The sequence below is a fragment of the Columba livia genome, chromosome Z, assembly GCF_036013475.1.
Source record: "Columba livia isolate bColLiv1 breed racing homer chromosome Z, bColLiv1.pat.W.v2, whole genome shotgun sequence".
Lineage (NCBI taxonomy): Eukaryota > Metazoa > Chordata > Aves > Columbiformes > Columbidae > Columba > Columba livia.
In genome coordinates, this window is record NC_088642.1 from 17,344,797 (window position 1) to 17,360,292 (window position 15,496).

General features: G+C 43.6%; 1 protein-coding gene across 1 annotated transcript; it reads right to left on the minus strand.

The window, feature by feature from the left end:
- Positions 1-1,495: 1,495 nt before the first annotated feature.
- Positions 1,496-15,464, minus strand: KGD4 (alpha-ketoglutarate dehydrogenase subunit 4). Its single transcript, XM_065047415.1, has 4 exons — positions 15,388-15,464; positions 14,489-14,552; positions 10,562-10,764; positions 1,496-1,593 (listed from the first exon to the last, which is right to left on the minus strand). Exons 1-4 carry the CDS (start codon positions 15,424-15,426, stop codon positions 1,576-1,578), a joined length of 324 nt encoding a protein of 107 aa, XP_064903487.1. The 5' UTR covers positions 15,427-15,464; the 3' UTR covers positions 1,496-1,575.
- Between the last annotated feature and the right edge of the window lie 32 nt (positions 15,465-15,496).

A 15,496-nucleotide genomic window follows, 5' to 3' on the forward strand; every position in this document is an offset into this window, starting at 1 on the left:
CTCCCGCCGTGTGCCCCCCGACTGCGAGCCACACACGAGCTTCAGATAAATTGGGGAATGACCTATTGGAGGGCAGTGTAGGGGAAAGGGACCTGGGGGTCCTGGTGGACAGCAGGATGACCGTGAGCCAGCACTGTGCCCTTGTGGCCAGGAAGGCCAATGGCATCCTGGGCTGTATTAGAAGGGGGGTGGTCAGTAGATCAAGAGAGGTCCTCCTTCCCCTCTACTCTGCCCTGGTGAGACCACATCTGGAATATTGTGTCCAGTTCTGGGCCCCTCAGTTCCAGCAGGACAGGGAACTGCTGGAGAGAGTCCAGCGAAGGGCAACGAAGATGATGAAGGGAGTGGAGCATCTCCCGTATGAGGAAAGGGTGAGGAGCTGGGGCTCTTCAGCTTGGAGGAGACTAAGGGGTGACCTTATTAATGTTTACAAATAAATACAGGGTGAGTGTCAGGAGGATGGAGCCAGGCTCTTCTCGGTGACAACCAATGGTAGGACAAGGGGCAGTGGGTACAAACACAAGAGGTTCCACTTAAATTTGAGAAGAAACTTCTCAGTGAGGGTGACAGACACTGGAACAGGCTGCCCAGGGAGGTTGTGGAGTCTCCTACTCTGGAGACATTCAAACCCACCTGGACACATTCCTGTGTAACCTCATCTGGGTGTTCCTGCTCCAGCAGGGGGGTTGGACTGGACGATCTTTCGAGGTCCCTTCCAATCCCTGACATTCTGTGGTTCTGTGATTCTATGAAATTATTTAACTGTGTGTTGAATAGAACGAATCACTTCGAATTATAAAGTCGTGTGAATTTTAATAAACTGTCTGCCTTGCACTACTCAGCTGAATTTGCTGATCTCTTAAGCTGCAGTTTGTAAAGTTCTGCTCATATTCACCAAACTTTTTTATCTACTTAATGAAAACAAAGGCAGCTACAGATCATCATGGATTTAACTCTGCTAGATTGCACTTTTTGTTAAGTGACACGAGCACTGCAGCAAGCGGGGCCCCAAGTCACTCATCTGTGACACGTCACACACCTACGTGCTACCATTTTGTTACAAATAAAGCCTTCAGATCAGGCATATTGCGGTCTCCCCGCTGTAACTGGGCTGAAAGGGCTGTGTGCTGAAACAGTTAATTATTTAAATTATCCCAGAAGAAGCTGGTTTTATTTGGCTCCACCTGCTGCACAACAGCCAAGCTGAAGCTGTGTAACTAACAGCCACAAAGCCTCGATGAGAACAGCCAAAAAATCATGCCTGATGAGACATCTGAACCTTTTTAAGCAGAAAAATAAAATGACTCAGTTATATTGTCAAGGTTGCACATGGCTAATTGGAAAAATATTTCAATGGTGTGGACATCAAATATATTCAATTGCTTGTTGGCCATCCACAGAAAATCCTCCTCAATCACAATATAACGTATAGTGTGTTGTGTCAACCTTCGCACCCTTCATATGGGTTTTTAGTAAAGCTATTGGTATACAATCATTTTTAATATTAAGGAAATGCCTTTATTGTGAATGCAACACTTCATTCTTCAACAGTGGCCAATGAACTATCTTCCATACTTATTCGGGACCTCCACGCTGTAAAAGAAAAGCAGACAATTAAAGATAGTCCACTAAAAGAACAGGAAATGGAGATCCAATCTTCTTTTGTGTTATTATAGGCCAACAGACAGAGTTCTAGTTTTAATTTCTGGTTTACACATTGATTTTTAATCTATATAAAAACAAGCACAGAGTGTCAAATATCGGCATCTACAAGTAACAGCTCATTTTTTCCAGGGGAGAATGCCAAAAGATCAACACATGCAATCTACAATTACAGCTGCTTCAAGCTCTCCCACTCCAAGGAAACCTGAGTCTTACTCGCTTTAGAAAGGTCTGACGAAACACAGCAGTAGTAAACACAAGTTCTAGAACTATTTTCACAGCCCAAACTCCAAAGTGCAAAGTTGAAAACAAACCCAAGATGAGCCATTACAATATTTACGAGAAATCAGAAAGGTATTCCATTCATTATTTTCCCAACAAAATTATTTTACAACTTACCCCACTGTTTGAAAATGTATATGATAGAGGTCAAGAAGTGTATTGCTATGGGATATAACTCATTTCTATTATAATACCCTACCTACATACCAGCAGGAAAATTGATTTCCTCTACTAACATGATTACACCGTAAGTGTCCTTATAATTTAACAAAGCTATGCAGGCGTCTTCTCATTTCAAACTCTTGCCCATCCCACAACTTCTTCAAATTTTGTGCGTGCTCTCTTTTTAAGCCTCAGTGTTTACAACTGAGAATTGTTACAATTCAAAAGCAGGTTTTTCTTGCCTTTCATGTACAAGGCCACATTTGCAAATATTGCAGGAAATATTTCTATCAGGTTTAATAAAACATTTCCACTGCTACAAATAAAAGAGTTACCCTACTAATCAATAACTTAGAAAAAACAGTTTGAGAAATATCTTGGACTTCAGACACCTGGTAATAGCCTTCATTTGTCTAAGAGCAGCCTCCTGTGCTCTTGTCCAGCACATTCAAATCACACATTAAACAGCTGTTACAAAACAGGTAGTGACGGTGATGAGAGTAGGCTATGACTATCGCTAGCTACATGCACGTCTGTTTTAAGTCTGTATCTCTCCACTCATTGACACTGCAAGCTACTAATTAGTGAGAGCTGAGTACCTTCTGTATTAAGAATTTGTGGCTTGGGTATTATGCATCAAAGCTATGAAAGCTAGGAGTGTACCCTTACCAAGAATTATGTGGCAGATTTGAGGGATCTTCTTGAAGCTAACAGACATTACATGGAACTGAACTGAACTGAACAGGCCTCTGAGGACTATGTGTCCAGCAAGGGAGCAAGAGTTGAGCAGCCTATGTGCTTTACGTGACTTCGAGCAGCCTTGAGCGAGAACAAAGGAAAGTGTGTCCAGTGAAGAAATAAAGAGTCAGCAAATCAGAAATTTTGTAGTGAAGTAATGCTGAATGCTAGAGCTCGTGCTAACCGTAAAAGATCCAATCCCTTGTTAGTTTGCAGCACGTGGACAGTAGTTGTTATCCAATTATACGCAGCCCGTAAGCGTGTGGACAGTAGTTACTCTCCAATCACATGCAGCCTGTAGACGCGTGGACAAAGCAAAAAGATACTTAAGGAGAATTGTAACAAGCAATAAACGGCTTCGCTTGGATTCACATTGGACTGTGTGGAGTCCGTGATTTTCGCCCTTGCAAGTGGTGACCCCGATGTGACCCGCAAGGAGAATTTATGACGAAGGGACAACTGCTGTGAGAAACGAGCCTCGGCTGGGCCGTGACCCGGTCTGAAGTTCATGGAGCTGCAAGGAAAATAGAGGATCTGACATTGTTGTGCAACGAGGACTCGAAGAGAAGGTCAGTAGCCGTGGGTGAGACAGGGCAGAACGTATCAAATGAAGAAAGGGCGATTCTGCAGCTACTCTCGTAGGAGAGGGGTGAAGTATGAGGAGAGTAACCTCAAAAGATTATTAATTTGGTGCCGGGACAATGCGTTTCCTGCCAACCAGTCAGGAGCCTTTCAAACAGAGACTTGGGAACAAGCGGGAAATGCGCTGTAGGAGGCGATTAGCTGTGGTGAAAAAGATACTAATGGCCTTGCAACCGCCTGGCGATTGATAACTACTGCATTGCAACAGTTAAAAGCTGAAAAGACTGTTACGAAAGGTGGGTTCCCGGCATTGAGTCCGACATTGCAACAGTTAAAAGATGAAAAATTAAAAGACGAAAAGACTGTTATGAACCTCAGTGATTCAAAACAGGCATTTCCAGTTCAATTTCCAATTAAGTTGCAAGTGTTTGCCCCTGACCCAACAAAGTATTTGCTCCCAGAAGTGCCGTCAGAGGAACCATCTGTGCCTCTCCTGGAAGAAAAATCATTGGAAAGACAGGACCAGTGTAATGAGGATACAGAAATTGACCAAAATGTGCCGTCCAACCCAACAAAGAAGAAACTATTTTATCCTCCTTTGCAGCCATCTACACCGCCTACTCATGATTTGCCTCCAACACATCCTGGGTTTCCGGATAAGCCAAAATGGGCCCAAGAGCTTATTCGGAAGCTGAAGGATTTGGAGAGACAACAGAGGATTCAACAAGCAGACCAAGAATGTAGAGAGGACATAGATAGATTAGAACAGAATATCTCTGATAAACGTTCCGGGGGGGCAATGGGGGGTGATGCAGGTGGCAATCCTACCATGAGGTGGCAGGGTGTCATAAAAAATGCATTATTTGAGGGGGAAATTTTACCGCCTGCATATCCAGTAATGCTGGGGGGTACTGGGAATGACGGGAGACAAAAGCCTAATTACTGGGCTCCTTTTCCCTGGGAATTAGTCAAAGAAGCAAGGAAATTGGTAAAAGAACATGAGTTATAGTCACGTTTTACTCAGGCGTTTATTGACAATATTTTTACTACTAATCTTATGACTCCATTAGATTCACGCACGTTGATGCAAATGATATTAACACCAATGCAGCAGTTACTTTGCCGGACACATTGGTATGATCTGGCGGGACAAGCAGTAGTGCAAAATTTAAAAAGGGGGGATGGTGATCGCTACGGACAGCGACTGTTGATATGCTTAGAGGACAGGGAGAGTTTGCTGATGTGCAAAACCAAGCCAGATTAAATACACCAATCCTGCACCAGTCAATGACTTTAGCCAGGGAAGCAATGAAAACACTGCCTGAGGACGGGAAAATTATACCACCTTATACTACTGTTAAACAAGGTCAAAATGAATCTTACATGGCTTTTTTAGATCGTTTGTGTAATGTGTTGGAACAGTCACAACTGACCGATCCAGTTCACAAAGCACTGCTCATGTCCTTAGCAGTGGAAAATGCTCATCCTGCTTGTAAGCGCATTTTACAGGCATTGCCAAAGAACGCATCCCTGGTTGATATGCTAGAGGCGTGTTTGACAGTTGGCACATCAGAACAACAAGCTGGTTTCATGGATAGCGCTTTTGCAGCAGCCATAAAGCCTTTGCTTCAAAAGAGAAAACCGGGATCAGGACTCTTGTGCAGTAATTGTGGAAAACCAGGTCACATAAAGGTACAGTGCAAAGTTAACAAGCCAAGACAACGAGCAAATGGAACAAATTTTGCAGGTGTTTGTTATTGTTGTCAAAAGTTTGGGCATAAAGCTGTGGATTGTAAATCAAAGTTTACCAAGGATGGTAGGCCTTTGGGAAACAGAGCACTGAGCACGGGGAGGGGCAGCGCGATGACACAAACCAGCAGCCCCCACCGGCAGGCTGCTTGGACAGCATCGCCGCCACCCCAGGGAGTGCAGGAGTGGATGTCTCAACAGCAGTAGAGACAACCCTGGTGGACTCTCAGGTCTGCTGCATCCCTATGGAGATGCACGGACCTTTGGGTCGGGGATTGAGTGCCCTACTGCTAGGGAGATCTTCCACATCCAGAAAATGAGGTTTTTTATTACTGGGAATAATAGATGCTGATTTTACTGGAGTGATTTCCATTATGGTACGGACGCCTTTTCCCCCAGTCCATATTCCAAAAGGGGCCAAAATTGGTCAGTTAGTCCCTTTTTATCTGGCTGTTCCAAACGCTCGATGTATGCAGCGCAGTGATGGAAGTTTTGGTTCTACCGGACTTCCTGAACTCTATTTGGCACTGGAAATTCAAAAGAAAAAACCTACACAACAGCTGACATTGTCATATCCCAATGGAGTAAAATGTTGTGTATCAATGCTCATAGACACTGGTGCAGATGTCACTATTGTAAGCCTAGAACAATGGCCCTCTAATTGTCCTTTAGAAACTCCAAGCTTGCCAGTCATGGTGTGGGTGGTGTACAGGCTATGACAGTGAGTGCAAAGCCCATTCAAGTGCTGTTGGAGGATGGCAGCCATTGCACTGTGCAACCCCACGTCATGCCGCTTCCTATTTGCCTATTAGGAAGAGATGTTCTTAGTCAATTAAGAGCAGTAATCACGACTGGAGTAAAAAATTTTTGATGGCATCCACTGAGGGGCGACCAATCCTTAAACTAAAATGGAAAACAGAGGATGATCAGTGGCTGCTATCAATTGAAAAGATCGCCCAAATCAATGACTTAACTTCAGAACAGTTACAATTAGGACATATTTAACCTTCCATGAGCTCATGGAACACTCAAATTTTTACAATTCCAAGAAAGAGTGGGAAGTGGCATCTTTTTCATGACCTCAGGAAAGTTAATGAGGTAATGGAAAACATGGGAGCGCTGCAGCCTGGTCTGCCATCCCCCAACATGATTCCACAAGGATGGGATGTGTTAGTAGTAGATCTGAAAGATTGTTTCTTTACAATTCTGTTGCATGAGGATGATTATGAAAAATTTGCTTTTTCGGTCCTGTCAGTCAATAAGCAGGAACCTATGGAAAGGTATCATTAGATTGTTCTACCCCAAGGTATGAAAAATTCACCTACCATGTGTCAGTCATATGTTGCTTGGGCGTTAGCACCTTTACATGACAAACACAGGGAATTAGTTATTTACTATTACATAGATGATATTCTAATTGCTGGAAAGTCACTGCAAGCAGAACTGATGGTTGCAGAGCTACAAGGAGAGTTGGGAGCCAGAGGTTTAAAAATTGCACCAGAGAAAATTCAACAAACACAGCCCTGGAAATACTTAGGTTGGGAAATTACTAAGGCTACAGTTCATCCGCAGAAACTGACTATTCGGACTGACATTCAGACCCTGAGTGATGTTGAAAAAGCAACGGGTGATTTGAATTGGATTTGTACCTGTTGCGGTATTACAAATGATGATCTACTGCCAATTGCTAAATTATTGCAGGGCGGAAGTGGGGTCGATGCTCCACGCTCAGCAAATGCTGAAGTACAGTGAGCGTTAGTAGAAATTATGCAAAAAAAAATCCAATCATTATACCTATAGATGGGATCCGGATCAAGAAATTGGATTAATGATTATTAATAACCCCGAACATCCTTTGCCCTGATCATGCAGTGGGCAAAAGAGCCTGATCCACTCCATATTTTGGAGTGGCTGTTTCTCTCAATTCAACCTAAACAATCGATAGTTACCAGAACAGAAACGTTTGCACAATTGATAATAAAAGGTCGGTCCCGAACAGTGGAAATAAGCAGAAGAGAACCAGATTATGTAGTGATACCTTTGACAGCTGAGTACCTGCAGTGGGCACTACAGAATTCTATAGCACTGCAATTTGCAATGTTAGACTATGCAGGACCAATCTGAGTACATTATCCTCCATATAAGCTTATGGGGTGGTTGCCGACATTTCAAATAGAACAGATACCTTTTCTATCTTCAAGCCCGGTAAAAGGCACCACTGTTTTTACAGTGAGGCTGCTCACACAAAGCTGCAATAACATGGCAGGAACCGGGAGAATGAAAGGATCTTGTGTTAACTGATTTGGAAGGTTCAGTCCAGCTTTTAGAACTGCAGGCAGTATTTCAAGTTTTTAAGATACGGATTAGCAACCTGTCAATGTAGTGTGTGACTCACTGTATGTTGTAGGAGTTGTATTGCGGTTAGAAAAAGCAGTGTTGAAGAACATTGACACTTTGCTATAGTACCGGCTATTTAAGGTTTTATGGGATTTACTGAATCAACGAACACATCGTTACTTTATCACTCATATCAGAAGTCATACAGGGATTGCTAGCAGCTTAGCTGAAGGCAAGCAGTGCACGGATAAGATAGTTGCTCCTGCTTGGACTGGTCCCTCCATAGACAGGTTTGCTCAAGCTGGTCGTTTGCATGATCTTTTCATCAGTCAGCTAGCGTTTTACAGAAACAATTTCACATCCCTGAGACTGATGCACACAACATTGTTCTGCTCTGCTGATTGTCAAAACTGAGCTGGTGGGTTCTCAGGAAGCGAAAACCCATAGGGTCTTGGGCCTTTAGAAGTATGGCTAATGGATGTCACGCATTTTGCAGAATCCGGACGTCTCAAATACATCCATGTCTCGGATGATGCCTTTTCTCATGCTGTCTGGGCTACTGCTCAGGCGGGAAAGTCCAGTAAACACGTTCAAAGACACCTAAGGGCAGCTTTTGCTGATCTTGGCGTTCCAAAAGAAATCAAAACAAACAATGGCCCTGGCTATATTGCTCGGGCAATCTATCAGTTTTTATCCTTATGGGGTGTCACCCATATGACAGGCACACCACATCAACCAACGAGACAAGCTACTGTAGAACGTACACATCACACTCTAAAACAGCTGTTGTTAAAACAAAAAAAGGGGGAGATTGCACCTCAAGAGCGATTACAAAAACCAATATATGTTCTGAACTACCTTCGGTTACCAAAAGGGGAAAAAGTCCCTCCAATAGTAACTCACGGTGCAAGTTTAACGGGAGGCTTGGGACAAGCAAAAGTTTGGGTAAAAATTGGAGTTACAGGACAATGGGAAGGTCCATGGAATTTGATAACGTGGGAACGGGGGTATGCCTGTGTCGTTACAGGATCAGGATGGCGGTGCGTTCCAGCAAAGTGGATCAAACCTTAGCTAGAAAACACTGCCCAGAGCACAGAAGTCCAGAAGAACAATAAGACACATGAAGCAGAAATGTCATCTAGTGGTGAAGCTGATTAGATATCTGACATACAGTTACACAACAAAAACAGGGCGGGGGGTGACTCAAGACTGACTAGTCAAAACCCGTTAGGACAACACAACATAACCGCTCTGATTATTCATAGGGTAGTTCAATGATGTTCTAAATTTTGCAATGCATAGTAGGCATCATTCTAATATTGCTAAACATAAGCAATGCTTTGTGGCTTCCCTCTCAGTCAAAGACTAACATTTGGATAACTTTAGCCAACATGACAGGTCAAGACTCTATTTGTTTAGCTACTGCATCTCCAAGCAATCCTTTTTCAACGTGTTTGGCTGGTGTTCCGCTAGACACCTGGCCTATTCCTGAAAACAAGAGACAGTTGTCTGGTGGTCAAAATGTGACAAATAATTGGGAGAGCTGGGTTGTAGACTTACCACAAAGTGGTGTGGAATCCCAAGAAACTGAGTTACTAGAATCAGTAAAAATGGATTTCTGTCTATATTTCAATTATTCAGGGAAAAAATACCTCTCTTGTGCAAGTGGTAAACGCCTCATCAACTGTATATGTAATTAGAGTTTTTGGTGTAATTATACCAGTCCAAATGTATGTAGGGCTACCAACATCCCTTTGAAATTACCCCCAGGCATTTTTCTAATTTGTGGTGATAGAGCCTGGCAAGGAATTCCTTCCTACATAAAAGGAGGACCATGCTCTTTAGGGAAATTGACCCTATTGACTTCAAATACATCAACCATTTTAATGCATAAGAGAGGAAAAGGAAGTATTCATGCCTTCGACAAAAACTGTAAGGATAATCTAAAATTTTGGGGAAAAGGCAAAACTATATCAGCTCCCACTTTTGCACCTGGAGTTGCGGCAGCACAGGCTTTGAGTACGCTTACCAAAATAGGATGCTGGTGAGAAAAACAGACTAACGCTACCTCTTTAGCATTGTCTGGGCTTTTAGCAGATGTTGATTCAGTTAGGTATGCTGCGCTTCAAAATCATGCTGCCATAGATTTCTTGTTGTTAGCGCAAGGACATGGTTGTGAAGACTTCGATGGAATACACTGCATTAATTTGTCTGATCATTCTGAATTAACTCAAAAAGCAATCGGAAGGTTAGACAATATGACCAGGAAATTAACCTATGAAGATTGGGGTTTAGACAAATGGTTAAAGAGTTGGGGCATTACAGGACGGATTAAGGATCTAGTAAAAAATGGTCTAGTTCTATTGTCAGTTGTATTAGTGATATTAATGCTTATCCCTTGTGTCTTACAATGTGTACAATGTACCGTAGAAAAATCCATGAAAGGCCTATGGTTGGTTGAAAAACAAAAAGGGAGAATTGTGGGAGATTTGAGGGATCTTCTTGAAGCTAACGGACATTATATGGAACTGAACTGAACTGAACAGGCCTCTGAGGACTATGTGTCCAGCAAGAGAGCAACAGTCGAGCAGCCTACATGCCTTACATGACTTCAAGCAGCCTTGAGTGAGAACAAAAGAAAGTGTGTCCAGTGAAGAAATAAAGAGTCAGCAAACCAGAAATTTTGTAGAGAGGTAATGCTGAATGTTAGAGCTCGTGCTAACTGTAAAAGATCCAATCCCTTGTTAGTTTGCAGCACGTGGACAGTAGTTGTTATCCAATTATATGCAGTCCTTAAGCACGTGGACAGTAGTTAGTCTCCAATCACATGCAGCCTGTAGACGCGTGGACAAAGCAAAAAGACACTTAAGGAGAATTGTAACAAGCAATAAACGGCTTTGCTTGGATTCACATTGGATTGTGTGGAGTCCATGATTTTCGCCCTTGCAGAATTATATTGTAATACCAGATTTGAAACTTTGAAGAAGTTGTAGAAATAAGCTAAATGGTAGGTAAATACAGGCAATACACACCAATAAATGAAACTTACTTGAATAAGTTCAATCTCTTCATCCGACATAAGTTTCCTTCTGTATTTCTGAGGTAAGGTTCTTGCTAATTCAAAAGTGTCTGGTGTACCTTGTACTCTAGTAACAGGTGAAATATTTTGAAAGGCCAGTGATCTGCCTCCTACAGATTCCTGTGCTGCTGAAGCATGGAGAGATGGCTCACTTGCTTGTAGAGATTCCTGTACTGAAACCCAGATTGCAAAAAACATTTAAAGAGACATAACAAGAATGTAAAATTAATTAATAAGCAGCCAATAAAAGTTGCCAGTTATTGACAATTTCCTCAATTATAAAAAAAACTTAAAAGAATTAAAGACATTCCACTTCTTACAGCCTGTTCTTATTGTTGTCAAATATGTCAAGAGCACAGTGAAAAAATTCTGACAGTTGAAAAAAGCACGTCGGACTGGCAGAAACACTGATGTATAGACAAGATAAACAGCATATATCCTAACAAAGGCTTTTTCACTGGGAAGCTGTACTTACAGAAAAAGCATAAAGTATCATACACCTGTGTACGGCGGCAATTATTTAGAAAGATAAGATAAATAACTAAGATCCACTGAAACGATGCTTTTTGGTTACTGTGACTGTAAAGACAGAGGTGAAAAGGAGTTAAGATGCTTACAGAAACATAAAGCTCTCAACTATGACATACCACGATGTGCAACACAGTGTTGTAAAATTTTTAATATTACAAAATGGCATTATATAAAATTTTGTTACCGATGTGCAAGAATGACCACCAAATGTTGGGCATCAGTAACCAATGTTAATGAAACACAGAGACCAAGGCATGCGTGAAATATTTCACGAGTGAATGCCAGGAGCCAGACTTAAGGAATTCACACTAGATAAGGTGCCTTGAGCACAGCGGGACAGACAAAGGGGCAGTGCTGCCTAAGTACAAATTCTGAACCTTAGGTCTGCCCCACCATGGCTGATTTTACAATGGAAATACGCAGCTACCCCACCAGGCAGGATGGAGTCTCACAGCAATGTGTTTACTTCACAAGCACTCTGACTTCTCTGTATAAGTTTAAAACACCTGACAAAGCAGAATGCTTCCACAGGAAACCCTTCTCAGTGCTCCTGAAAAATGGGCACGACAAATGCAGCATCTAAACACCTGGGACAGAGGGACTACATGATTACAAAATAAGCATGTGATGAGTTAAAATACTAGAGCTTTGCCCACCTATCTCCCTCTTACACCCAACGACGTCAGCGAGGACAAAGGAGAGTAGCCAGTTTTAGCCATAGTGAGTCTGAGTCGATGACAGGATTGGGACATCAAACACCTGCAGCAATGTGATCAAACCACCGCTGGCAAAAAAGAAGGCACCATTGAGAGGCACATCCAGAGGTTCTCAGTCAGAAGACTGTATATGAAAGTCCCAAGTTGATCGGGTGGTTCAGGAACAATGGAAGGTCCAAACCAGAGCAAGGAGGAAGAGATCCCATCAGAAGGAGCATATTGTGAACACAGGGCATGCCATTGAGCTGAAATTTTAAAATTTAAGAGCAGAAAACAAAGCGAACAGAAGATAAAACCAAAAGACACAGTTGTTTGTCAACTGTCTGACAATACACAGGTGAAGGCTGTGCTGCCATTCAGAGAGACCTGGACAGGCTGGACGACTGGGCAGAGAAGAACCTGATGAAGTTTAACAAGGGCAAGTGCAGGGTCCTACACCTGGGGAGGAGTAACACTGGACACAAGTACAGGTTGGGGGTGGACCTGCTGGAAAGCAGCTCTGCAGAGGAGTACTTGGGAGTTCTGGTTGGCAACAGCTTGACCATGAGCCAACAACGTGCCCTAGTGGACAAGAAGATGCATTAGGAAAAGCGTGGCCAGCAGGTCGAGGGAGTTTATCCTCGCCCTCTACTCTGCCCTGGTGAGGCCACGTCTGGAGTATTGCGTCCAGTTCTGGGTTCCCCAGTTTAAGAAGGACAAGGAACTACTGGAGGGAGCCCAGAGGCGGCCTACAATGATGATGAGGGGCTTGGAGCATCTTCCTGATGAGGAGAGACTGAGAGAGCTGGGCCTATTCAGCCTGGAGAAGAGAAGGCTGAGAGGGGATCTCATCAATGTTTATAAATATCTCAAGGGTGGGTGTCAAGAGGATGGACCAGACTCTTTTCAGCAGTGCCCAGCGACAGGACGAGGGACAACAGGTACAGACTGAAGCACAGGAGGTTCCATCTGAATATGAGGAAAATCTTCTTTGAGGGTGACACAGCCCTGGACAGAGAGGCTGTGGAGTCTCCTTCTCTGGAGATGTTCAAGACACACCTGGACACATTCCTGTGTGATCTAATCTAGGTGAGCCTGCTTTAGCAGGTGGGTTGGACGAGATGATCTCCACAGGTGCCTTCCAACCCCAAACATTCTGTGACTCTCTGAAACAGTTTTGGCAGGTAATGAATACAAACTATTTTTGTTTTGAAAAATAACAAACCTTATATATGAAAAACAAGAAATAGTTTCTACAAGTTTGTTTCATGCACCACAAAAATGTCTCAGGATATTTCAAAGTCTGAAGTGTACTTGAAAGAGATGTATTGGCCAATTAAAAACATCAGAAGTCAAATGTACCCGACTTAATACTGCCGTTGCTTTAGATCAGATACAGTCTCTACTACATTTTTCCCTTTCCTGTCTGAGACCACCATGTTGCAGCAGTAATATGGTAAAAGAATTTGGCTGGCCTTTCAAGCACTCACATCCCTAAAGTTTAGTCTTAGATCTGCAGAGCTGTGTTTAGCTACACAGAAGCAACAGTCTGGTACAGGGAAAGGCAGTTATTGCTACAGCATTCAAGCATGATGAGGTAGATTGCAATTTACTAATGAGACGACAGAACCTGATTAACCTAGAAAAGTCTAACATACGTAAAAGATACAGTCACAAAAATCTCCTGATGCAGAGATAACAAGAGGTGAGTAACATGTTTTTAAGCCTTTGAAAAAACAGTTAACTGGCATGAGAGGTGGTGTGTTTGGCTGAACTGTGCACAACATACAGAATTCTCATACAAAGTCATAGCAAAAAGTAGTTTCTGAGGAGTTTGCAGAGAAGTCAGACATGGCACTTAATGTGCCCTGTAGATACTCTGTAATATTAATGGATAAAGTAAACTTAAAGCTAAAACACAAGTAGGATAATGCTGTGGCAAATAACATGGTACGGTACCGTTTCCAAAAAGGTCAGGATAACATATCAGAGCTTCCTAAGACATGTCCTACTTTAGTATCAAAGGCTTTGGTGACTCAAATGGAATATTAAAACAACACTTCACTTACATAACTCTGATGTCTAAATGGAATGGTATTTGGAATCCTATATCAACACAGCTATAGGCATAAAAAAATAATGTCAAAGATTGCAATGAAATTATTTTTTCTCAGCATTAATTAGTAGCACAAGGAAAGACTTCTTAAAATATACAGTGAAACAGCTCTCCCAGCTATAATCAAGGTTTTAAATATGGCAGACATCACACACTTCAAATAAGACAAGATGAGGGAAATGCAACATCATTTCTGCAAGTATCACTGAGTACCTAAAACTGCTTCAAACTGACTTAGGCAGAATCATTTCAGGCAAATATCAGTATTGGGAAAAATTAGGCTTTTTATGTAAGTAGAAAAACAACACTGGAAATCTCTGGAGATTTGCCTTGACCAAGAAATAAAGACATTTGTGTATTACTTGTAATCCCACAGTTGTACAGAGCTTGAAAAAGCAGAGTTGCCTTCAAACCAGGCCACCGTGTTGCAGAAAGTCTGCTCCAAATCAGCTGAGACACAGAGTTGAAGCAGGAAAATTGTGTGCTCATTCTTATATAAAGCAGTTAACGCAAAGAAAGCTGGTGCAACTTATATCTAGAGATTACACAACTTACTTTTTGGTCTGGGGCTACTTTTTCTGTCCGGGAACTTAATTAACGGAGTATGCGGCTTGACTGCCTAAAACAGGGCAAGGTAGCAGGAGAAACAGGCACAGTGAAATGTATTTCTAGACACACGTCAGCTTCACAATAACAAAATGAACATACGGTGTATTAAACAACCACTTGCATACTACTGCTTTCTGCACCGCTACCTGGATACAACTACCGCTTATTAACGTCGTATGTCAGCCTACGCAGAAGTGTTGCCTTAAAGGCATTCCATTCCTCCACCGTGGTGTCCTGAGCAGGAAAAGGGTTCTGGTTCTACTCCCCTCCTTTCCTCTCGGCAACCAGTCTGTGTGTGTGTGCAGAAACACCCGCCACACCAACAGAAATGCAATTATGCAGTTTCAGCACAGGGAACGGTCAGCTGCGCTCTGCCTGTAACTCAGCGTTCGGGTGGCCGGGCTGGGGCTGGCAAATCCCATCCAGATAAAAAACCCTATTAATTATAAAGCTTAGTAGCCGTAGGCACAGATTTTATTTTTGAAACAAGCCTTTAGAAGAAGACTCCGCGCCTCACTTTCACCTTGAAGAGGGATGGCTTAGAAAGGAGCTGCCGGCCAGCGCCCTCCCCTCTGCAGGAGCGCACACACGGCTGCGGGCCGCCCTGCAGCGCCCTTCGGCAGCACAAGCACCGGGCACCGGCATCAAATGACGGGCGGCACCGTGCGGGCCCCCCCGGCACCTCCTTCCCCGCGCCAAGGACACCGGCCTCTGCGGCGGCCCCCCAGGCCCCAGCCACCCCGCGCCCTGGCGGCCGCGCTGCGGGCAAGGCCCGCGGCCCGAGCCGGGCTGCCAGCCCCCGCCGCGCCTCCCCCCGCCCCGGGCCGCCTGCCGAGCGCTCCTACCTGCACGACCCTGGCGGCTGCCGCCATCTTACTGCCCATGGCGACCCCGTCCCGCCCCGCGGGCCTGGCCCCGCCCCCCTCCCGCAGGCCTGGCCCCGCCCCCCGCCAA